The 25,163-nt window shown below is 46.4% G+C and overlaps 1 protein-coding gene across 1 annotated transcript in view; it reads right to left on the bottom strand.

Moving 5' to 3' along the window:
- The window catches only part of SPRED2 (sprouty related EVH1 domain containing 2), a 145,408-nt gene extending 127,285 nt beyond the window's left edge, over positions 1 to 18,123 (bottom strand). The window contains exon 1 of the mRNA XM_077485956.1: positions 17,746 to 18,123. Coding sequence (XP_077342082.1) covers positions 17,746 to 17,771 — 26 coding nt within the window. The 5' untranslated portion in view covers positions 17,772 to 18,123. The remainder of the gene's footprint in view (positions 1 to 17,745) is intronic.
- Positions 18,124 to 25,163: the final 7,040 nt, after the last annotated feature.

The following is a 25,163-nucleotide window of genomic DNA, read 5'->3' as shown; positions in this document are numbered from 1 at the left end:
TTGCTGCAATATTCCATATACATGAAATAAAAGCAGACGACGCCAGGCTCCGGCATACAATGAAGCCGGGCAGCTCTAGCTGGGCTCTCCCCGGCGGCCTGTCACGGTCACTGGCACAGCCTGGGAAGAGGCGGCCGGATTTATGAATGGCTGCGATCACATGACCGGCCCCTGTCCTATTCACAACTAGTGAGGAGACAGAGCGGCGCTCCCCAGACACAGCCTGCACCATGTCCCCCCCCCCCTCCTCCTCCTCCCAGGACACACAACATCCGACCCCACCCAGACACAGCCAGCCGCACACTGTGCACTGGGGACGGGCTCCCCGGGACAATGGCAGGCCGGGGAGGGGGAGCGCCTGTGTAGCTTCTCTCTCAGACACTGCTCGGCTTTTTATGAATGAGCGCAGCAGAATGCAAATGAAGGCCGATGAGCCGAGAAAAGATGGCGGAGGAGGGGGGGAGTGTAAACACACACGGCCACTTCCCTGTGCTGAGGAGAGCCAGCTCTGCCCGCCCCTATTAACCCCTTCCTCCCACATATTCTGGATAAATGTAGACATTTCTGTGGTAAAATTAGTATTTTTACCAGAACAGTGAAGGAAGGGCTCGAAGCTTGGCTGCCATTCCTCACCGTCTCTACAGCATAAACAGTTTAGAACAAAATGTTCAATATACAAAAATTGGTGTCACAAGGACTCGGACTACCATGAATAGAGCAGACTACCATGAATACTGTCTGTGATACTTTTCTCTGTCACAATTGAATACGGCTACAATCACATTAAGTAATACCATGAATACAAATTCATACCTAAGCACCCTGAATAAAAGATGTGTGGGCCTCATACACACAGACGCAGTAGGGTGTACGGCGTAAATTGTGGGCGCATTGCTGCACCCTGGGACAGCTGCAATGTGCAGCAGCGAATGGCTGCGCCCAGCTATACGCCATGCTTGCGTAAACGCCTATAAACATTCCAGGGACTTAGTTCCATGGAAGCACAGCATACACCAGGATATTGCTTGCATACAGCCATTTATTGCTACAGGTGGCTGTACGCTGCAGCAACATCTCTTGGGTGCAGAAAAACACCCGCAATTTACATCGTTCCACCTCATTCGTCTCTGTGCATCAGGCCCTATTCACACCTGTGCAGTGCACCAACAGGTGTCCTGGCGTTTTTTTTTTGGCATATTTTTCACACAACAGCACAGGGCTTCAATTGGCTGCCCTACACGCAACAGAAGAAGCTCCCCCAGCCTTTAGGTTTTTTTTTTTTAATCGCACAACAAAATGCGTGTTTCCTAGCCCCTTTTGGGAGTGCCATCAACACTCAATTGCACTGCAAGTGCAATGTATGTTTTACACTCATTTCTGCATGGGGTCTCGGAATGTGAAAATGTAAATGGGGCCTTAAATTATACACCTCCAATTGTGGCTTTTGGACAGAATAGGGAATGATTAAACTTATGTCAGATTATATTTTGCTGTCTGTGTCCCACTGGGGGACAGTCTCTTCTCTTCCTGTCCCAGAGACGCAACAGGAAGTGACCAAAATTCCCCTCTCAGGTCCCCATTGGAAGATTTCCCCTCTCATTCTGTGGACACAGACTTTGGCTTTCCCTTCACTTCCCCATCATGGTTACTATTATCACCAATACAAACAGAGGGGTGAGTCTCTCTCTTAGGCCTCGTTTACATTAGTGGGTGGGGATGGGGGTATAAAACCAGTTTTTTTTACTGCCCCTTTTGGTGCAGAGGCAGCTGCCTGGGATGTACACATGCTGTGATGCTTTGCTTTACAGCTGCAGCAGAAATTATATCCCCTCTTGCAACCCATTGAATGGGGCTTTATTACAACCTCCTCACAAGCGCAAACAACATGGCTGCAGCATATTAGTCCAGCATTTAGGGGGGTTAAAATAGGTAGTTGGTAGATGATACAACACCTCCCACAGCCTATCAAATTCTCTCTGAGGAACAATCAGAACACAGATTGCCCTTCAGAGAGCAACACAAGTGTAAACGAGGCCTAAGTGCTTATTAACAATTACAATTTTGGTGGAAAGTAAAAAGTGGGCAGTTGCCTGCGTTTTTGCTGCCCCTCCTTCAAAAGGCAGCTGTACAGGGCTATACACATGTGCAGAAAAAAAAAATCAGCCCATTTTCACATTCGGCAGGCAGTAAAGCCTGCTTGAATGCAACCCATTTAAGTGAATGGAGTCACCCTGTAACCACATTCAATGTGACATAATGCCTCCTCACTGCCTGTCAACTGTCCTCTGAAAAGCGATAAATGTTCATTTACATCCAGGAACACGCCACTGAACACATAAGGCGCCAAGTGCAAGTATCACCCAGTAGAGGGTTCAGCCCCGTTCCCATCTGCCTGCCATAGACTTTAAAAAGGCTGCAGGCAGTGGGTTGGGTGGTGCACTAAAACACTAGGGCTGGATGCACAGGGACTAGACACCCCCCTGTGAAAGGCCCAAAAGGTGCACATGCACATAAGGACCCCATTATCCCATATATGCAATTTCCCAGCAGTGTACATGTTTAGCTGTAGAAGATGAATACGGGATGAGACCTCATTCAACATGGGGGGATTTTAACTACCTGTATAAAGCTAGGATGAAGCCACTGTGCCTATGTCTCCAAGGTGTGCCAAGCACTCCGGGCTAGATAATGTATAGTGCCAAGTAGCTCTATACACACAGCCACATGACAAAGTGTCAGCTTCTTGGCCCACTGTCCTACACTAAATTACTATTGTATCTATCAGTGGGTGGCGAGGCTGCAATTCCCATCCATATGAATTGCTCCCTCTCACTCATACACCTGACAACTTTTTATAGGAGTATGGATGGAAAGTCCTTTATGGCATTGCCCTAGCTTTTAGACTTTGCCTGAACATAATACTTCTTTTGGGGGAGGGGAAGCTCTGCAGTGGGATGCTTGTCAAAACCCTGTGAACAAAAAGAGTGAACCATTAACACACAAAAAATTGCAGCAGGGTACAGTAATGGTCCAATCCCGCAACACCCCCCCCCCCTCGGGTGCAAGGCTCCTGACAGGGGTAAGCCACTCTATGGTCTACCTAGTCTGCAACCAGGTCTCTCTTCGGGAGAGCTCTCTCCAGTGAGTACTTAGATGACCAGCCTCCAACGGGTCCTTAAGGAGTGGAGTCCCACTCCTTAAGGACCCGTTGGAGGCTGGTCATCTAAGTACTCACTGGAGAGAGCTCTCCCGAAGAGAGACCCCCCTGGTTGGTTAGAGGAAAAAGACCCAAAGGCCACAGGCCCTTTCTTAGACATCTGGGCAGGCCCCAATATCTTGCATATAAAAAACACCAGTGCAATGCTAGTGCCCACGATTATGTGTCTGCACATAACACATCATCGTCTTTCACCGGTCAGATCATGCCAAACAAGTAGATATCCATACATATTTGTTCCCAGTTCTTTTTCAACTGATATTTTCATACTATGTCCAGAACAAGTCAAAGGAACACCCTGTATGCTGTCAACTACTGCTCAAAAGACATCCATACCCTCATATAGGCGATATACTGCTCTATCATTTTGATTTTATTACATTCACCTTCCTGATACGGGCGCCTTACAGCCCGTATCGGGGGGGACACACACACGGACGGACGGACTTGAGTTTCCACTTTCTATACAGTTTAGCATACTCCATTTCCATATAAAGGGCTGAAAACGCGGAGAAGTTTGAACGGCCGCTTAACTTTCAGATGTTCATTCAAGGCCTTCCAAGTTAGCAAGAAGACGCTGAAATGGTATGAGAGGCTTTATGAAACGTTGGTACATAGCATTAGTATAAAGCAGATTCTCCATAGCAGGCACTGCATCTACTTCATGTAAACACCAATCAACATTATCAAACATGCTCTGTATACTCTGAACATTTAAAATTTTTACCATCTCGATAAATGTCACCCCACAATCACAGAAACGCGGTGTACATTTCTGTGCGTTTCCTTGCAGTGCGATTTTTAGCACCAGATTGCATATAAAGTAGTGTGTGTACTACTTTTGAAATCCCTTGGTATTGCAGGTGGGATGGCTGCAAGTGCACTCTGCATTTGCGATCTGCGCTTGGAAAAAAAAAAAATTGCATACAATATTGCTTTGTAAATCGAGACCTAAATCTGCCGACTAAAAAAAATAAATAAATCAGGCATTGCCACAATTATTAACTAAAATAGCCTGAAATGCTTCACATGGTCACGAGGTGTGTGACAAAACCCGTTGGAGGCGGAGCTATGTGACATAATTGCACAATATCTGAAAACCAAATACTAAGGTATTTTTTCCAGATCGCAAAGACAGTGCGTTTTTAATGTGGTGTGGTGAACCCGGCTTTCGCGCACAGCATTCTGGTGTGAACTGACTATAACTGTACTCTGGATACAAAATGCACATGTTGCACTTTTACAATACTTGGTCTTTGGATAAAAGTTAAAATATATTTTATTACGGAAATCAACAGGGATAATTCTACAAGATGAAGTGTATGTAAGCCCCAACAATGAACTATTCTTATTAAGCTCCTTTTGGTCTAGTAAAGTGTAACTTCAGTCCGACAGGGCGCCAATCTACCAGTCAAATTCTGTACATCCCCAGTGCCCTACATATTGATCAAAATTCAGCCAGTTCAGCAGGCATGTATGGCCGGCTTTAAGGAAGTGGAAGCAGGCAGGGTAGGGAGTTGAATATGTGGCGCTTTCACTTTTGAGTGAAGGTCCTCTTTAAATAACAACTGCGGGCTCATGCACATGGCCGTAAAAAATACTGAGGTTTTATTTATCAGTAGTTCAGCTTTTTTGTTAAAAGATCTGAAAGCAGGTGTATAGTTTTCGATGGGCCCATGCACACAGCTGCATGAAAACTTGTGCAGCAGTCAGATCTGTAAAAAATAAAAATAAACAAAATAATAAAAATAGAGCTGCCTGCATCCTACCAACTCAATGACGCTAGATAGCTTCCTTTAGAGGCTGCCTGCGCCCTAGCAACGGAGGATGCTAGGCAGCAGTAGCCGCCTGCGCCCTAGCAACGGAGGATGCTAGGCAGCAGTAGCCGCCTGCGCCCTTGCAACGGAGGATGCTAGGCAGCAGTAGCCGCCTGCGCCCTAGCAACGGAGGATGCTAGGCAGCAGTAGCCGCCTGCGCCCTAGCAACGGAGGATGCTAGGCAGCAGTAGCCGCCTGCGCCCTAGCAACGGAGGATGCTAGGCAGCAGTAGCCGCCTGCGCCCTAGCAACGGAGGATGCTAGGCAGCAGTAGCCGCCTGCGCCCTAGCAACGGAGGATGCTAGGCAGCAGTAGTCGCCTGCGCCCTAGCAACGGAGGATGCTAGGCAGCAGTAGCCACCTGCGCCCTAGCAACGGAGGATGCTAGGCAGCAGTAGCCACCTGCGCCCTAGCAACGGAGGATGCTAGGCAGCAGTAGCCACCTGCGCCCTAGCAACGGAGGATGCTAGGCAGCAGTAGCCACCTGCGCCCTAGCAACGGAGGATGCTAGGCAGCAGTAGCCACCTGCGCCCTAGCAACGGAGGATGCTAGGCAGCAGTAGCCACCTGCGCCCTAGCAACAGAGGATGCTAGGCAGCAGTAGCCACCTGCGCCCTAGCAACAGAGGATGCTAGGCAGCAGTAGCCACCTGCGCCCTAGCAACAGAGGATGCTAGGCAGCAGTAGCCACCTGCGCCCTAGCAACAGAGGATGCTAGGCAGCAGTAGCCACCTGCGCCCTAGCAACAGAGGATGCTAGGCAGCAGTAGCCACCTGCGCCCTAGCAACAGAGGATGCTAGGCAGCAGTAGCCACCTGCGCCCTAGCAACAGAGGATGCTAGGCAGCAGTAGCCACCTGCGCCCTAGCAACAGAGGATGCTAGGCAGCAGTAGCCACCTGCGCCCTAGCAACAGAGGATGCTAGGCAGCAGTAGCCACCTGCGCCCTAGCAACAGAGGATGCTAGGCAGCAGTAGTCCCCTGCGCCCTAGCAACAGAGGATGCTAGGCAGCAGTAGTCCCCTGCGCCCTAGCAACAGAGGATGCTAGGCAGCAGTAGTCCCCTGCGCCCTAGCAACAGAGGATGCTAGGCAGCAGTAGTCCCCTGCGCCCTAGCAACAGAGGATGCTAGGCAGCAGTAGCCCCCTGCGCCCTAGCAACAGAGGATGCTAGGCAGCAGTAGCCCCCTGCTCCCTAGCAACAGAGGATGCTAGGCAGCAGTAGCCCCCTGCTCCCTAGCAACAGAGGATGCTAGGCAGCAGTAGCCCCCTGCGCCCTAGCAACAGAGGATGCTAGGCAGCAGTAGCCCCCTGCGCCCTAGCAACAGAGGATGCTAGGCAGCAGTAGCCACCTGCGCCCTAGCAACAGAGGATGCTAGGCAGGAGTAGCCACCTGCGCCCTAGCAACAGAGGATGCTAGGCAGCAGTAGCCACCTGCGCCCTAGCAACAGAGGATGCTAGGCAGCAGTAGCCACCTTCACCCTAGCAACAGAGGATGCTAGGCAGCTTCCTTAAGAAGCCACCTGCATCCTAGCAACAGAGGATGCCAGATGACTTCCTTGAAAAGCAGCCTGTATCGTAGCAACAGAAGAATGCTAGCTGGCTTCCTTGAGAAGCCACCTGCATCTTAGCAACAGGGCCATCTACACTGTATGCATTTGATTTTTGCTAAAATGCATACACAACAGTTTTTTGCTAAATCTCTCTGCCAGCAAGATCATGCATACACTTAGTGGCCGTATCTTTATGCTATGTGGATGTACCCTGAAAGTGTCCAGTTATATTTGTTCAGCAAGTGAAAAAAAAACCCAGCTGATTTCCGGCCTCAAAACACAGCCCCATAGAAGCCTAAGGCTTCTTTTAAAAACTAAAAAAAAGACCCGGGCATAAAACTTAAAGCACAGAAAAATCAAGCCCTTTAAATGCTTACCTGCAATATTTTTCCATTCCATAAATTATTTTGTATTCACCTGCAATGTGCCTTTGGCCCTACTAGAAAATTTGACTAGTCAGTCCCCTAGAACAGCACCCTATCTCCTTGAAAATCATAGCCCCTATGGCTATAGGTGGTTCTGGGAATGCAATTGCTCCATTTGCTGGCACAGCTCTTTGTATTCTCCTTACATAACCTATTTATGTAGCTGCCGAGGAAGGAGCAAAGGGAAATTATATAGAGCAGCAGTCTTCAAACTGTGGCACTTTGCTTCCTTTATCTGACCCGTGGGGCATTTTTTTCACCAATTGACACCAATGATGGAGCACCACTCCCTCTACTGACACCATTAATGGGGCACTAATCTTCTCATTCTCAAGAATGGGGCACTATTCCTCCCATTAAAACCAATGGGGAACTGAGGTTATGGGGGCCAGACTGGCCACAGTCTGGCCCCCTAAAGCCTGAAGGGCAGTAAATAGGCCCTTTGCTTAGAGAGTTTGGAGACCCCTGATATAGAGTGCCAATTGAGTGACAGGTCTTGGTCTGCTGACATCACATTCAAAATGGCGGTACTCAGCAGCAGTCTTAGAGCTTTTGGATGATCGCACGAGAGGGGCTTTTACTAGTAAATAACATGCATAAAATACAAATAATCTATGGGAAGGAGGTTGTTGCAATTAATCGTATGGCAACAGGGTCTCACCAAGGTTCACCAAATATCTACTCTCATGTGAAAAGCATTTCACACAAGCATATCGGCATATGCAACCCAAGGTAGAAAACAGAATACAGGCTACTGGGGCTTACTAGTTAAACAGTCCAAGAATGAGCAAATAGACAGTTCACTGTTAGGGATTACATACACTTTAAATAGGACTTCCTCCTCTTCACCAAAAATTACTCATGCATGCACCTCTGCATGCTGACATCAAATCATCTTACAGTGCTTTGGTAAATTAAACATTATGATGTTACTTACATTTTATGTCTGAACATTTTCTAGTCTGTAGAGACACTTGGGGACATTGCCAGGACCTCACAGATGACCCCTGGGAAGGCTACGTCAGCAGTGCCTTTCAAACCCACAGCAGACGTGCCCTAAAATGTTAATAGGCCAAGAGCCTGAGCATACGCATTACCAGCAGTGCAAAAGCATGCGTGCCCTATTAATGTCAATAGGCCAGGAAATGGCACATGCACCATATGAACTGCTGCACAAAAGTATCCTATAAGCTTTTTAGCAGACTGTATGGCACATGAATGAAAACAGGTGCAAATATCATAGGTGGTATTGGGGGGTTTCTATAAGAGCTGAGTGCATTTCAAGTATATAAAGCAGGTATTTTTCTGTAGTACAGGGATTAAAGCACGGGGAAAAGCGCATATATCACACAGATGTACTGCAGCTTTTTTTTTTTTTTTTATTCTTGACATACAGTTCCAGCTACTCAGATTGGCCAAAAGACAGACAAGTGATTTATTTTCTATGAGGCAATCAGCCCACACATTCAGGAAAGATAAACCCCCCCCCAGTCGCAGGTGGAGAGACATAAAATGCGGATGTTATGCTTTATTCTACATGTGCAGAACACCAGGTCTCAGTAAGCGTGTGTTGGGACCTTCATAGAGATCAGAAGGTAAACCACTAATGATACTAATGCTGCATCTTCTCTGAGGCTAGGCTTACGCTTGCAGCAGACCTTGCCGCCCCTCTGAAACACGAGCCACTGTGGATTGCTTTTCAGAGATGTTTGACAGGCAGCGATATGGCATCTCATCCCTGTTAATCCCACACCACCGTGCACACAGATGCAGTGTGGCCCCATTCACTTATGGTACTGCCTGAAGATTGCAAAAATAAAAAAAATACATTTGTTTTTGCTGTGGCCAAGAAGCAAAATATCGCAGCCATTGCATGTGTACAATCCGTTAAACCTGGGGGGGGGGGACTTATCACAGATCATCCGCCTATTTTCACCACCATACTGCAAGTATAAACTAGCCCCCCTAAGAAGTGAATGTCAAATGACAATGCAGAACCAGCAATTGGAACATTAACTGGGGGAAATTTATCAATTCTGCCCCACAGCAAGGCAATGCTACACAGAAGCTAGGAGACTGGTTGATTATAATTATGTAGCCTCATTCATACATTTTTCACTCAGCTGCTCTAAGGGCTCATTCACACTAGCAGTTGAGGGGCAATAAAACTTCATGGTTTAAGTCTTTACTGCCCCTTAAAGCGGTTGTAAACCGCAGGTGATTAAAAAAAAAAAAAAAAAAAAAGAAATCCCTGCCAGGCAATGTCATAATGTGTATTGCATACTACTAGCACATTATCATAGACTTACCTGAGAACGAAACCCTTCAGTGCCGTAATGTCACCGCTGAGACAGCCGACATCTTCCCCCGGTCTTCCTTCCGGGTTCATGGCCTCCAGCTACACGAGTGGCTGGAGGCATGATGATGTCACTCCTGAGCATGTGCTGGAGCCACAGTTTCCGGCAATGTATGACGGACCTTCATAGCGCATGCGGCAGTCATCATGCACTCTGAATATCTCCTAAACCGCACACGTTTAGGAGATATTTACAGGTAAATATTACAGGCTTACCTGTAGGTACAAGTGATAGTACAGAGTTCACTACCACTTTCACTAGAGAGGCAGCAACACATGCCACCACCACAATGCTTTGCTTCAATGCCGGAGCAAGAATTATACCTGCTGTTGCTTACAGTGGGCATTGTGCCCATTGAGCACAACCCATTCAAGTGATTGGGGCCTCTCTGCAAGCATCCAGCAACTGCATGCAATGCGCACGGTGGAGGCACCCTAGTGTGGGATTCAAGATGGTAAAGTAGGCAGTGAGGAGGTGATATACCAACACCCCACCGCCTGTCAAATGCTCTCTAAAGAGCAATCCACGTTCGGATCAAACCAGTATGAATGAGCCTTAAAGTAGCACAGTAACAGAATAGGGGTGAATTCACACTACAACGTGGACCTGCCGAATCAAATCACCGCTCTGGCAGGTCTCTGCTCCCGGCTGTGGTAGGGAGCAGTGTGGTGCACGATTCAGCTCCTCCATGTTTTTTTTGTACAAACTTTATTCAGTGTGTACAAAATGTACACTCCCTTCATGCCAATATACCACAGCATGTCTGCAGTGTAAATGGGGCAGATAGGACCGGTTGTTTCCTGTGTCCCCCAGCAGTGACAGACATTTTACAATGCAGTGTGAATTAGCCCTACAACTGGGCCCAGCCCACATCTCCGTTGTGCGTTTGTTTTCAGTGACCATCACTTTCATCTCCAGTGATGAATTGTCTAAGACCTGTGCAAATCTGTTTCAGGGCCAGATCCCACCACATGCTGTCCAGTGCGTTTTTTTTCCCGCAACAAAAAACTAGGGTTGCACCGATACTAGTATCAGTGCCGATACCAAGTATTTGCACAAGTATCGGTACCTGTGCAAATGCACCGATACTTGAAACCGATACTTTCAGCCTCGGCTCTTTGAGTTTTCAGTGGGTCTCCCCAGTGTTAGCCGCTAGCCGACCACTGTACTGCGGCAGCATGGCTCGGCTGCGCGAATCGCCGTTATGCTACGTCGGTAGCATAAACGGCCACTAGGGGGCACGCGCGCCTCCCCACTTGCTCCCCAAGCTGATGCAAGTGCCTGGCGGTCTTGCACAATCTCTCGGGGCACACGGAGAACCGGGAGCTGTGTGTGTAAACACACGGTTTGCGGTTCTCTGAGCAGTGAACTGACAGATCGTCTGTTCATACAGAGTATGAACAGCAATCTGTTAGTTTCCCAGCACAGTCCCACCCCCCTTCAGTTAGAACACTCCCTAGGATACATAAAAACCCCTTCATTGCCCCCTAGTGTTAACCCCTTCACTGCCAGTGACATTTTTACAGTAATCAATGCAATTTTAATCGCACTGATCGCTGTATTAATGCCAATGGTCCCAAAAATGTGCCAAAATTGTCCGACGTGTCCGCCATAATGTTGCAGTCACGATAAAAAAAAAAAAAAAAAAAAAAAAATCGCTGATCGCCGCCATTACTAGTAAAAAAAAAAAAATAAATAAAAAAAAATGCCATAAAACTATACCCTATTTTGTAGAAGCTATAACTTTTGCGCAAACCAATCAATATACACTTATTGCGATTTTTTTTACCAAAAATATGTAGAAGAATACGTATCAGCCTAAAAACTGGAAAAAAAAAAAAATATTTTTTGTGGATATTTATTATAGCAAAAAATTGTAAAATAATGCGTTTTTTTTTTCTAAAAAATCTTTTGTTTGTAGCGCAAAAAATAAAAACAGCAGAGGTAAACAAATACCACCAAAAGAAAGGTCTATTTGTGGGGGGGAGGACGTTATTTGGGAGCCATGTTGCACGACCAAACAATTTTCAGTTAAAGCGACGCAGAGCCGAATCGCAAAAAGTGCTCAGGTCTTTGGCCAGCTAAATGGTCCGGGGCTTAAACGGTTAAAGAAGTCCAGTAATTGAAGCTGTCAAAAAAAATAAATAAAACACCCTAGAACAAGGTGCATTTTTCCTGCACTTGACTGTACTGAAACACGGTAAAATACACTGGAACCCAATACAGTGAAAAAAAAGAATAAAATAAATAATAGTAAATAAAAATAAAAAATAAAAAAGGAAAAAAAAAGCTTCTGGAATGCATCCAGAAATGCACCGGAAAGTGTCATAAATGCACATGCAGAAATGGATCCGGAATGCGTTTTAGTGGTGTGAGTTTTCTGCCCACACATAGACTTTGCTAAATGGAAAAGCCACCCAATCTGCATCTAATTTTGCCAAATTTGCTTCATACATGCCCCACACTATTAATAAATGGAGAATAATCCAAACACGTTAAAGATGGTAGATCTGATGAACAGGACTATCTGATAATTGTGAACAAGCCAATAACTATGGCGAATACCCTGATGGGAAATTGCGCTGTTGGTATGTAGGTAGGGATGTCAGGGGTGCAGATCTTCCCCCCTTCATTGAGAGGGGAGCTGCAAAGTTTTCTCAGCACCAAGAAGAATTGTATCGCCTGTTCTGATACTCTTAGGCCAATTGGTTACTTTGTATTACAACACCTTGGAATGGCCTTTCACAGCCTGACAGTTGCCAATGAAGTGACAGATTAAAGCCTCTCTGGTAATGACTGTTGAACCTTGGTGGTGATAACTGGAGGGCAATGAGCGCTTCCAAGCATCAGAAATTCTCTTTACTGCACACAAGTTTCCGGACACATTGATAAGGGTTTGTGACTGGAAGCCGATAGTTCCTGTTTCTATGGATAACTAGCAAAATAAAAATAAGCAGTTACTGCAAAACCTCTTCTGGGATTTTGGGACAGACACGGGCCTCTTACACACAGGAGTTGTTGGTTTACTGAAACTGGAGAGTGGAAAATCTGGTACAGCTGTGCATGGTAGCCAATCAGCTTCTAACTTCAGCGTCTTCAATTAAGCTTTGACAATAAAACCTGGAAGCTGATTGGTTTCTCTGCAGAGCTGCACCAGATTTTGCACTCTCCAGTTTTAGTAGATGACCCCTATTTTTTTTTTTTTTTACTGATCTGGATATAGATGAATTGTTGTCTATGGAACAATGCACACAGCTGTGTACAGATCAGGTAGAAAAAGTTACATTTGAGTGCAGTGATATATGAGCATACGCATGTTCACAAGCATATATTGTAACAAAGAATTGAATCTGGCACATGCATACGTGCCTTTACCGAACATTTTACTCAAAATCTGTCAGTAAGACCATGAGTACACATCAGAAAATGATTACGTCCATGTGCAAATGGCCTTAGACCAGTGGACTCGGGGACAGAGAAAACTTTACAGGTCTATCTACACTTCTTAAAAGAAGAACACTGGCCAGAAATATGATAAAAAATAAGTAAAACCATTAGAAAAATTTAAACCATATTATGCTACAATATTCACTTTCAGGTTAGGTTCACATATGTGCAGATTCGCATACACATGTGAGTGGCTCTAAATGGAACCAGTTCACACATGTCCAGGGGGGCCACGTGCCATTTCCAAAAGGGTCCTGTGCATTTTTGGATCCGGTTCAGATACAAATTCAGGGAAGAAAAAAAATGAATAGATACATAAATAAAAATCAAACCTGAATCATACCTTAAATCTGTGAATAGAAACACACTGGACCCTGGGCTGAAAACTGAGGCCTAAATCCTGAGATTTCCTCCCCAATACTTTACTTCTGCCACAAGATGTCCTCAGTCTGATGGTTAACAACATTCAACCCACTTTCTCTGATCCCAGGTTGTCCTGCATCACCTCAGCCTATGACTGGACAATGAAAAGAAAAGCAGCACAGTGATGAGTTATTTTCCTTATCTGAACATGTTTCTTGTCAAGTACATGAACTGATCTGCTTCTTGTGCTGCTTCTTCTCTCACACACTCCAGCTCTGCTGTACAGGGGCTGCAAGAGGTTGATACCAGGTCAAATTCAGGTACTTACACCGCCTGCATTTAAAAAAGAAATTGAACAATGCCTTAATGATTACAGATCTGCATTCATTTGTGTAGATTGTAGGCTCTAACGAGCAGGGCCCTCTGATTCCTCCTGTATTGAATTGTATTGTAACTGTACTGTCTGTCCTCATGTTGTACAGCACTGTGCAAACTGTTGGTGCTATACAAGTCCTGTATAATAATATTATTATTATTATTATTAATATCTACCTGGAGCTCTGCTTTAATTCCTTAGGGCTCCTTCACAGGGACGTGTCCGTGTACGGAGCCCGCTCTGCTCAGCGGCGGATAGCTCAGTCGATCCCCGCTGAGCAGGAAGACGACAGGTCTGTCTCTGCATGCTCTGCAGGGACGGACCCGTCATATTACCACTCTCCCCTATGGGGGAATCGGACGAGGACAGACCGCAGAGTCCGTAGTCAACCGATCCGATCCTCAGACGGATGGAAATGTAGGTTTTTCCTCTGTCACACTTTTTCGGATCGGAGCGGTTCAGAAGTCAGCGGACATGTCACCACTGACATCCGACGCTCCATAAAAGGTCTATGGAGCGTCCGTTCAGGCCCGCCTAAAAAACTGACAGGCGGACCAAAACGGATCGTTCGTGTGAAAGAGGTCTTACTGTCTGTTACTAAGTGTCCTAGTTCAAGCGCATACAGTTATGTGGATAACAATTTGCGTAGATGCTCCCTATTTTAAATGCATAAACAAATAACACATGCCTTCCCAGAGCCCACTGTAGGCCCATATATTTTTGGACTATATAAATCAGGTATAAAATATTAACCTTTTTGAAGTACGGTATGCATGAAAGCAGTACTGAAGCTTGTGATATGTTCTAAAAGTTTGGTGATTTTACAGCAAGCGCATAACTAAAAGCTCGTTCAACCAGCAAGCCGCGCTGAACACACAACAGTACTCATCCCAGCACATATTTTACTTTATCTATTTATTTATATTTTAGCACTGTTTACTGTGTTTTTGCTAGAATTTTATTAAAATGTTACAAGTGACATTTCATTGGCAGCATGGTGCGGTGGACTGCGTCACACTATGCTGCACTGAAAAAACTTGTGCTGGACATTCCAACACACCTGGTGTGAACTAGTCCTTATTCAAATTATTAAAATCTATTTAATTCAAAAAGAATGCAGAAGTTTATCAATTCAATTTCATCCACTAAAATAAAAAGTTAAGCCTCACCAGTCAGGCCCATGCTGGCCTTTCCTTGGGGTTTTTTTTCCCTTTCTTATTTTTTTTTTAAAGCCAACAAGGATTTTGTCCAGCCTTGTAATAATTCTCACGCAGTAACACTATGACTTTTTTTTTTTTGCAAAATACATAATATTTAAATATTCCCACCATAATTTAATGGAAGCAATAGATAGGCAAAAGGAAATCTTCCCACAAGACCACAAAGATCGCATACACCCCAAATACACACGAGAAGCAGATCTAAGATCAGCGAATCCAAATGTGTGATTCCGCCATCCTCTGAAGGTGCAGATTTTAAAACCATCATCATTATCAAATGATTCAGTACAGTAACCAGCCAAACTATTTATTACAGCTCATGTCTAATAACAAGTTGTACATCATTTGCCTTCAGGCAGCCTTCAACAAGTCCACCCTACGGAAAGGCTCATAATTACATGGTAACCGAAATTCCTGAAAAGAATAAATGACCAAAAGGTAACCCAAACACAAAGTGCAAAGTGTATCCCGACAGCATGGGCAGCGAGAAAAACTACAATGGCAGGAATGTAAAGATGCTATCGATCGCTGGATGTCATACTTCTGCTTGAAACAATGAGACAAATACACAAATACTAAAACTTCCCCAAGCATGCAACAAATACATCAAGGTTAAAAGATATTCAGATATATTTAATTTTTCTTTTGTTTACAATGAATATGGTTACAGAGCAGGTAGTGAAGTGCACAAAACGTGACGCTCTGGCATTCAGATGAGATTATATATATATATATATATATATATATATATATATATATATATATATATATATATATATATATACACACACACACATATACACACACATATAATGTTGATTAACCCCTTAAGTTAAGAAAATGTATGCATGTATATATATATATATATATATATATATATATATATATATATATATATATATATATTTATATTTAATTTATATTATTTTATTTTTTTTTAGAATAAAAAATATATAAAATATATTTAATTTTATTAAAATAAAAATATAGTAAAATATATTATTTTTTGTTACATACAAAAAAAAAAACAGTAGCAGCTCATCACATCATCATCCATCTCAGCAAAATAATAATAAAAAAAAGAAGAGCTATACTGCACAATGGGATAAGTCAACAAAATTATATTAATAGGTACGACATTTAACCATGAGATAAAAAGGTCAACAAATGCTGATCTTAATAGACATGGATAACTGTAAGCCACATTATAATAAATGACATGGCGCTGTATTTCATTACTGTGTAATGGAATTTGCAAAGCAGTTAAAGCAGTTAACTGTTTTACAGAAGTCTACACGCTCGTCGCTCATAGGAAGCAACAGCTTGACAATACATGACAGCGATCAGCTCATTAAGCAATAATAAAACTCATTCATAAATATCAATTTAGAGTTTGCTTTATAAATGAAGCCATTCTGCAAACTGTTACTAATCTGAGAAACAGTCAACATGTTGATTATGTCATGGACAGAAGGCGATGCAATCATGAACAATAAAGACATTTCATCTGTAACATGTTGCTAAAGAAACTTGCATTTGTGCAATACAGCCACCATCAATGGCCGCAGGAGGAAGACCAAGTCCTAGCACCCTACAGCACACACATTATACTATCCTTGATTGCATGCAGATTGATTGGTTAGATTAGGTAGTTGCCCCTATGACATTGCGCTGGTAAATCTATAGTTGATTGTATAGACCGATTGGAACATGTATGGTGCTGCTACAGTTTACATCAACAGATCACTGCATAATGAGTTTATAGAATGTGATCAGCGATGGCTTTAGGTGCCCATTTAGCAGCGTATAGGTAATACATGTACAACCACACTGACTACGCCGCTGCAGTTGTTGCAGAGCCATCATGCATGTGGTTGCCAATCTTCAGCATGCTCCCCCTCATTCCATTAAAATGTCATTCCAAATAAAGATATTGTAACCAAGGCTGGCCATCTAGATCCAGGTCTCCCCTATAAGCAGATCGTGATCAACCCCCCCCAACATAATCACTGCTGTGCAGGGGAACATTTCTGCTGCAGTTGCCCACAACTGCATTTAAACATATTGCCTGCACCAGATCCCTGACAGCAGCACCAGATCACAGCACTAGATCCCTGATGGCAACTTCAGATCTCTGACAGTGGCACCAGATCACAACACTAGATCTCTGATAGCAGCATCAGATCACAGCACTAGATCCCTGATGGCAACTTCAGATCTCTAATGTCAGCATCAGATCACAACTTCAGATCTGACGGTGGCACCAGATCACAGCACTAGATCCCTAATGGCAATTTCAGATCTCTGACGGTGGCACCAGATCACAACACTAGATCTCTAATAGCAGCACCAGATCACAGCACTATATATCCCTGATGACAACTTCTGATCTCTAATGGCAGCATCAGATCACAACACCAGATCACTAACAGCAGCACCAGATCTGGCGGTGGAACCTGATCACAGCACCAGATCCCTGAGGGCAGCACCAGATCATAGTAGGTAAGGTCGATCCCAACGACAACTCCAGATCTCTGACGGCTGCACAAATCACAACACCAGATCCCTAATCATAGAATCAGATCCCTGATCACTGTGAATAATCCCTGGTGACAGCACCAGATCTCTGATGACAGCACCAGATCTTTGATCACAGTGGATAATCCCTGATCACAGCCCAGGATCTTTGATCACAGCACCAGATCCCTGATGACAACACCAGATCCTATGCCACAGGTTGCCAGGTGATCCCACAACATGAGTAGCCCCCTCCCCCCGGGGTTTATTGCTGACCCTCTGCCAACAAGACAGCCCAGCGCTGGGCCCATACACACATATATATATATATATATATATATATATATATATATATATATACACAGGCACACACACCGGTGCGGCCCCCGGGCTCTCCCGTCCACACTGCACTATTCCCGGTCTGCAGCCCCGCACACTCCCCCCTGTGATCCGGATACTTACTCCTCCGGGGGGGCTTCCTCGCTCATCTTGCAGCGATCACCGGCTCTCTCCCGCCTCGGGGGGCTCCGAGCTGCTCATCTTTCCCGAGGAAGGTTCGGACGTCTAGGTATCTCCCGGCTGCATCGATCGGGACCCCCGCCGGTCCTTCTCCCTCCTCCTCCTTCTCTTCCCGGGGACTGGGCTACAGGCAGGCTACTGCGCCCCGCCCGTGTGCCTTCTCCTGCTGCTGGTGGCCCCGTCCGAGCCCCATCTCCTATTCCTCCTCCATGCTGCCTCCCCTGCCGCGGGCTCCCTGTGTAATGTGTGTGTGTGAGAGAGAGGAGAGAGAGAGCGCCGCTCACCCGCCGCAGGGACAAGGAGGAGAGAGACAGAGAGGAAGTGGGGCGGAAGCGATGACGTCACACTCCCCAGCAACAAGCAGCTGCGAGGACACGGGGCTCTGGAGGAGAGGAGGAGAGAGAGAGGAGGGGGGGACAAACAGAGGGGAGAGGGGATACACATAGAGGAGACAAGGGGGACACACATAGAGGAGTCAAGGGGGGAGAGGGGGACACACATAGAGGAGACAAGGGGGACACACATAGAGGAGACAAGGGGGGAGAGGGGGACACACATAGAGGAGACAAGGGGGAGAGGGGGACACACATAGAGGAGACAAGGGGGGAGAGGGGGGACACACATAGAGGAGACAAGGGGGAGAGGGGGACACACATAGAGGAGACAAGGGGGGAGAGGGGGACACACATAGAGGAGACAAGGGGGGAGAGGGGGACACACATAGAGGAGACAAGGGGGGAGAGGGGGACACACATAGAGGAGACAAGGGGGGAGAGGGGGACACACATAGAGGAGACAAGGGGGGAGAGGGGGACACACATAGAGGAGAAAAGGGGGGAGAGGGGGATACACATAGAGGAGACAAGGAGGGAGAGGGGGGACACCCATAGAGGAGACAAGGGGGGATACACATAGAGGAGACAAGGGGGGGCACACATAGAGGAGACAAGGGGGACACACATAGCGGAGACAAGGGGGAGAGGGGGACACACATAGAGGAGACAAGGGGAATACACATAGAGGAGACCAGGAGGGAGAGGGAGACACACATAGAGGAGACAAGGGGGGATACACATAGAGGAGACAAGGGGGAGAGGGGGGACACACATAGTGCAGACAAGGGGGAGGGGGATACACATAGAGGAGACAAGGGGGATACACATAGAGGAGACAAGGGGAAGAGGGGGATACACATAGAGGAGACAAGGGGGAGAGGGGGATACAGATAGAGAGGGGATACAGATAGAGGAGACAAGGGGGAGGGGGGTTACAGATAGAGAGGGGATACAGATAGAGGAGACAAGGGGGAGAGGGGGACACAGCGAGGGGATACAGATAGAGGAGACAAGGGGGAGAGGGGGATACAGATAGAGGAGACAAGGGGGGAGAGGGAGATACAGATAGAGGAGACAAGGGGGAGAGGGGGATACAGATAGAGGAGACAAGGGGGGAGAGGGGGATACAGATAGAGGAGACGAGGGGGGGACAGATAGTCGAGGGGGAGAAAGAGGGGAGAGGGGTGCAGATAGAGGAGACAAGGGGGAGACAGATAAGGGAGGGAGAGGGGGAGACAGATAGGAGAGGCGGGCACAGATAGAGGAGACAGAGGGGAGAGGGGAACAAGGAGGGGTACTCAGGGGAGATGGGGGAAAGGGTTACTTAGGGGAGAAAAGGGGGTACTCAGGGGAGACAAATGGAGGAGGGGTTCTCAGGGGAAATGGGGGAAGGGGTACGCATATAGGGGAGATGGGGAAGGGGTACGCATATAGGGGAGACGGGGGGAAGGGGTACTCAGGGGAGACAAGAGGAGGGGGGTACTCGGACAGGGGAGACAAGAGGGAGAGGGGTAATAGGGGAAACAAGGGGGTGGGGAGAGGTATATTCAGGGGAGACAAGGATGAGATGGGTACTCAGGGGAGACAAGGGGGTGGGGAGAGGGGTACTCAGGGAGACAAGGGGGGGTGGGTACTCAGGACAGACAAGGGGGGAGAGGGGTACTCAGGGGAGAAAAGGGGGAGGGGAACACAAATAGGCAATATAAGTTGCGGTGAGGGGTACTCAGGGGAGACAAAGAGGGGGATAGGTACACATTTAGGAGGGTGTAACAGAATGTTAGCGTAATATGACCAGGAGTGGGGGGAATGTTCTTCTCAAGTGTATAAAAGTCTGTATTCTTGATCAAATAAACAGTTCCAGCTTTGCAGCCAAATGGGTCCTGCCTAGTCCTTGCGGTAACTATAGTCAGATCTGATCTTGTGTTCCAGAGCATTGGGAAGCAGCTTCTTGGTGGAGATACCCAGTCAGGGTGTCCGGATTCCGTCACAGGGGGTACAAAGCTAGGGGGAACAACAGGAGGAAGAGAGAGCTGTAAATAGGGGGAAGGAGAGGGCTATAAAGCGATAGGATACAAGAAGACTTTCGAGAAGCATACAATGTTGGGGGATATAAGGAGAAGAAGGGAGAGGAATACAAAGCTGGGGGAGAGGGGTATAAAGCTAGGGAAGAAAAGGGGGGAAGGAGAGCTAGGAGATACATAGAGAGGGAAGGGAGAGAGTTACAAAGTTGGGGAGGAAAAGGGGGTACATAGCGAGGGGATACAAGAGGAGGGAGGGAGAGTGGTACAAAGCTAGGAAAGTAAGGGAGGGGAGGAGTACAAAGCTAGGGGAGGAAAAGGGGGAGGGGAGGAGTACAAAGCTAGGAGAGAAAAGGAAAGTAGAGGGGTACAAAGTTAGGGAGGGAAGTGAGAGTGTTACCATAACAGAGACTTGGGGAGGTAGGAATTCCATGCAAAGCAGTTCATATCAGGCATTAGTGTAGTTACAGTCAACTTGTTTAATTGCTTCAGAACTTGCCATTATGTGCCCTCGGGCCCTCACTACCAGGCCAGTTGTGTGTGCTGTGATAGTTTGACAATTACTTTGTTACACACAACTTCATTTTGGTGGTATTTTAGATACATTCACATGGCTGTATAAAAATATGGCCACTAAAACGCAGGATTAAAAGAAAAAAGTGCTCTGCTCACTGTACACATGTAACTTTACATGTGTACGGTATTACAGCCTCCTCCTGTTACTGCTATGCAGGTATTTTCTAGGAAACCACCCAGCATTCTTCAGTTACAAGGACATTGGTGGCTTCTGTAGCCTTGTGTTCTGTTACTAGGACCCAGACGGCTTCTACCACCTAGCTTCCATATGTTGCTAGGAACTAAGGGACTATAATAGAATGCATTTGTATTGTATGGAAGATTTAGATGCAGATTTTCAAAAATAAAAACATTTTTCGAACCCATGTGCATGAGAACTAAAAGATTAGTCCACCTTTCTGACCATACTTAGGGTGTAACATGAAACAATTAAATTCTACAGTCCCCAACCCTCAAACTGCTCCTACACTTGCCTGAATCACAGGGTTATTCTACAAGCAATGCATATCCATGGCATTCATTCACAAATATGTTCAGAGAATGTGAATGAAAAAACTACTCGTCCCATCTGCTACTATGGCATAAGGACTCGTTGATCTCCATTCTTTACTTCCTCCAATCCCATAACAGAGGGTTCGTACAGAGGTACGAACCTGAGGCTGGAGAAATAGTCCACAGGATTCTGTGCATTGCACCCCGATCAACTGATTCTGAATGAAACGCTTTATAGACACTCCTATCAAATTTACCCCACTTAAGACCCCTTTCACACTGAAACTGCTAGTTTTAGCAGTGTTTTAAAGGTGCTTTTTCAGGCGCTAGTGGGATGTTTTTTTTTATAAGGTCTGATCTGATGAAGGGGCTGGTCCCGGCCCCTTACCATGTGATCAGCTGTCAGCCAATGACAGCTGATCACATGATGTAAACAAAAGCTCGGTAATCAGTTTTTTTTCTCTGCATGCTGACAGCAAGAGGAGAAAAAAAAGCTGATCACTGGCTCATCTGCAAGGGACATCGGTCCCAAAGAGGAAGAGGCAATTATGCCTCATCTGTGCACACTAGTACCTCCTGCCAGTGCTCATCAGTGCCACCTATCAATGCCCATGAGTGCCACCTATCAATGCCCGCCAGTGGTGCCAATCAGTGCCACCTAGCAGTGCGGCCTATCAGTGTAACTGATCAGTGCCCATCACTGCCACCTATCGGTGCCCTTCAGTGCCGCCTCATCAGCGTACATCAATGAAGGAGAAAAATTACCTGTTTTAAAATTTTATAACAAAATATATTTAAAACAATAATAATAATAATTTAAACTTGTTCTTTTTACATTTCTTTAACAAAAAATTAAATCTGCAGAGGTGATCAAATACCACCAAAAGAAAGCTTTATTTGTGGGGGGAAAAATGATAAAAGTTTCATTTGGGTACAGTGTTGCATGACCGTGCAATTGTCATTCAAAGTGTGACAGTGCTGAAAATTGGTCAGGAGAGGAGGGGGGTTTAAGTGTCCAGTAAGCAAGTGGTTAAAAAAAAAGCGCTGCCAAGTCATTTCAATAGGCAGGGGCATATTTGGAGCGTTTTTTTCAATGCTCCAAACTAGGGTTGCCACCTTTTCTTCAAGCCAAACCCGAACATTTTTGCGGCGCACTGCAATTTTTTTGTAGTACACGCTATACCCTGTTTCCCCCAAAATAAGACCTAGCGTGAGTGTCGGTGATGGCTGCAATATAAGCTCTACCCCCCAAATAATCCGTAGTTAAAGTCCTTGTAGGTCTTATTTTCAGGGTAGGGCTTATTTTTGGGGAAACAGGGTAGGGCTTATTTGGGGGGTAGGGCTTATATTGCAGCCATCACCGACAATCGCGCTAGGTCTTATTTTCGGGGAAACAGGGTAGGATTGTAAAATACCTTGGGTTACCCAAAAAGAGTAGTAATGAGGTGTCCTACGATGAACAGTGGCTGTGGCCAAATTGCATTAACAGTGGGGGGGGGGAGACCTTAAAGGGGCATGGTTAAATAAAACAAAAGCATTCGTGTTTCCATAAAATATGATTTGATTAATAAAAGAACTGTCAGTGAAAATAGCCTACCTTAAAAGTGGACACTGTCGGCTAGTAGAGCAGTGGACAGTGTCAGTAGAACAGTGGATGGAGTCAGTGGAGCAGATGATGGTGTCAGTAGGGCAGTGGATGGTGTCAGTAGAGAAGTGGACAGTGTCAGTAGGGCAGATGATGTTGTCAGTAGAGCAGTGGACGGTGTCAGTATAGCAGTGGGCGGTGTCAGTAGAGCAGTGGATGGTTTCAGTAGGGCAGTGGATGGTGTCGGTAGGGCAGTGGATGGTGTCGGTAGAGCAGTGGATGGTGTCAGTAGAGAAGTGGACGGTGTCAGTAGAGCAGTGGACGGTGTCAGTAGAGCAGTGGATGGTGTCAGTAGGGCAGTGGATGGTGTCAGTAGGGCAGTATATGGTGTCAGTAGAGCATATGACGGTGTCAGTAGAGAAGTGGACGTGTCAGTAGAGAAGTGGACAGTGTCAGTAGGGCAGATGATGGTGTCAGTAGAGCAGTGGATGGTGTCAGTAGAGCAGTGGATGGTGTCAGTAGGGCAGTGGATGGTGTCAGTAGGGCAGTGGATGGTGTCAGTAGGGCAGTATATGGTGTCAGTAGAGAAGTGGACAGTGTCAGTAGGGCAGATGATGGTGTCAGTAGAGCAGTGGATGGTGTCAGTAGAGCAGTGGATGGTGTCAGTAGGGCAGTGGATGGTGTCAGTAGAGAAGTGGACAGTGTCAGTAGGGCAGATGATGGTGTCAGTAGGGCAGTGGACTGTGTCAGTAGGGCAGCGGACGGTGTCAGTAGAGCAGATGACGGTGTCAGTAGGGCAGATGACGGTGTCAGTAGAGCAGTGGATGGTGTCAGTGGGGCAGATGATGGTGTCAGTAGAGAAGTGGACCGTGTCAGTAGGGCAGATGATGGTGTCAGTAGAGCAGTGGATGGTGTCAGTAGGGCAGTGGATGGTGTCAGTAGGGCAGTGGAAGGGTGTCAGTAGAGCAGTGGACGGTGTCAGTAGAGCAGATGATGGTGTCAGTAGGGCAGATCATGGTGTCAGTAGAGCAGTGGATGTTGTCAGTAGGGCAGTGGATGGTGTCAGTAGGGCAGTATATGGTGTCAGTAGAGAAGTGGACAGTGTCAGTAGGGCAGATGATGGTGTCAGTAGGGCAGTGGATGGTGTCAGTAGGGCAGTATATGGTGTCAGTAGGGCAGTATATGGTGTCAGTAGAGAAGTGGACAGTGTCAGTAGGGCAGATGATGGTGTCAGTAGGGCAGTGGATGGTGTCAGTAGGGCAGTATATGGTGTCAGTAGGGCAGTATATGGTGTCAGTAGGGCAGTATATGGTGTCAGTAGAGAAGTGGACAGTGTCAGTACGACAAATGATGGTGTCGGTAGGGCAGTGGATGGTGTCAGTAGGGCAGTGGATGGTGTCAGTAGGGCAGTGGATGGTGTCAGTAGAGCAGTGGATGGTGTCAGTAGGGCAGTATATGGTGTCAGTAGGGCAGTATATGGTGTCAGTAGAGAAGTGGACAGTGTCAGTAGGGCAGATGATGGTGTCAGTAGGGCAGTATATGGTGTCAGTAAGGCAGTGGATGGTGTCAGTAGAGAAGTGGACAGTGCCAGTAGGGCAGAGGACGGTGTCAGTAGGGCAGTGGATAGTGTGAGTAGAGTAGATGATGGTGTCAGTAGAGAAGTGGACAGTGTCAGTAGGGCAGTAAACGGTGTCAGTAGAGCAGATGATGGTGTCTGTAGAGCAGATGATGGTGTCAGTAGGGCAGTGGATGGCGTCAGTAGGGCAGTGGACGATGTCACCCGGTGAGAACTGTACATATGGATGGTGTATGGGGAGGGGGGTGTATGTATAGTGTATGGTGGGGGGAGGGGGTGTATGTATAGTGTATGGTGGGGGGAGGGGGTGTATGTATAGTGTATGGTGGGGGGACAGGGGTGTATATATAGTGTATGGGGGGTGTATGTATAGTGTATGGTGGGGGAGGGGTGTATATATAGTGTATGGTGGGGGAGGGGGGTGTATGTATAGTGTATGGTGGGGGGAGGGGGTGTATATATAGTGTATGGGGGGGGGGAAGTGGGGTGTATATATAATGTATGGGGTTGTATGTATAGTGTATGATGGGGGAGGGGGTGTATATATAGTGTATGGGGGGGTGTATATAAAGTTTATGGTGTGGGGAGGGGTGTATATATAGTGTATGTATAATGTATGGTGGGGGGGAGGGGGGTGTGTATATATAGTGTATGGGGGGTGTATATATAGTGTATGGGGGGGTTATGTATAGTGTATGGTGGGGGGTGTATGTATAGTGTATGGTGGGGAAGGGGGGTGTATGTATAGTGTATGGTGGGGGGAGGGGGGTGTATATATA

The sequence above is a fragment of the Lithobates pipiens genome, unplaced genomic scaffold (genome assembly GCF_037356315.1).
Source record: "Lithobates pipiens isolate NorthernLeopardFrog02 unplaced genomic scaffold, aLitPip1_a1.2 Scaffold_18, whole genome shotgun sequence".
In the NCBI taxonomy this organism is placed as follows: Eukaryota; Metazoa; Chordata; class Amphibia; order Anura; family Ranidae; genus Lithobates; species Lithobates pipiens.
This window is presented reverse-complemented; position numbering and strand designations above follow the sequence as displayed.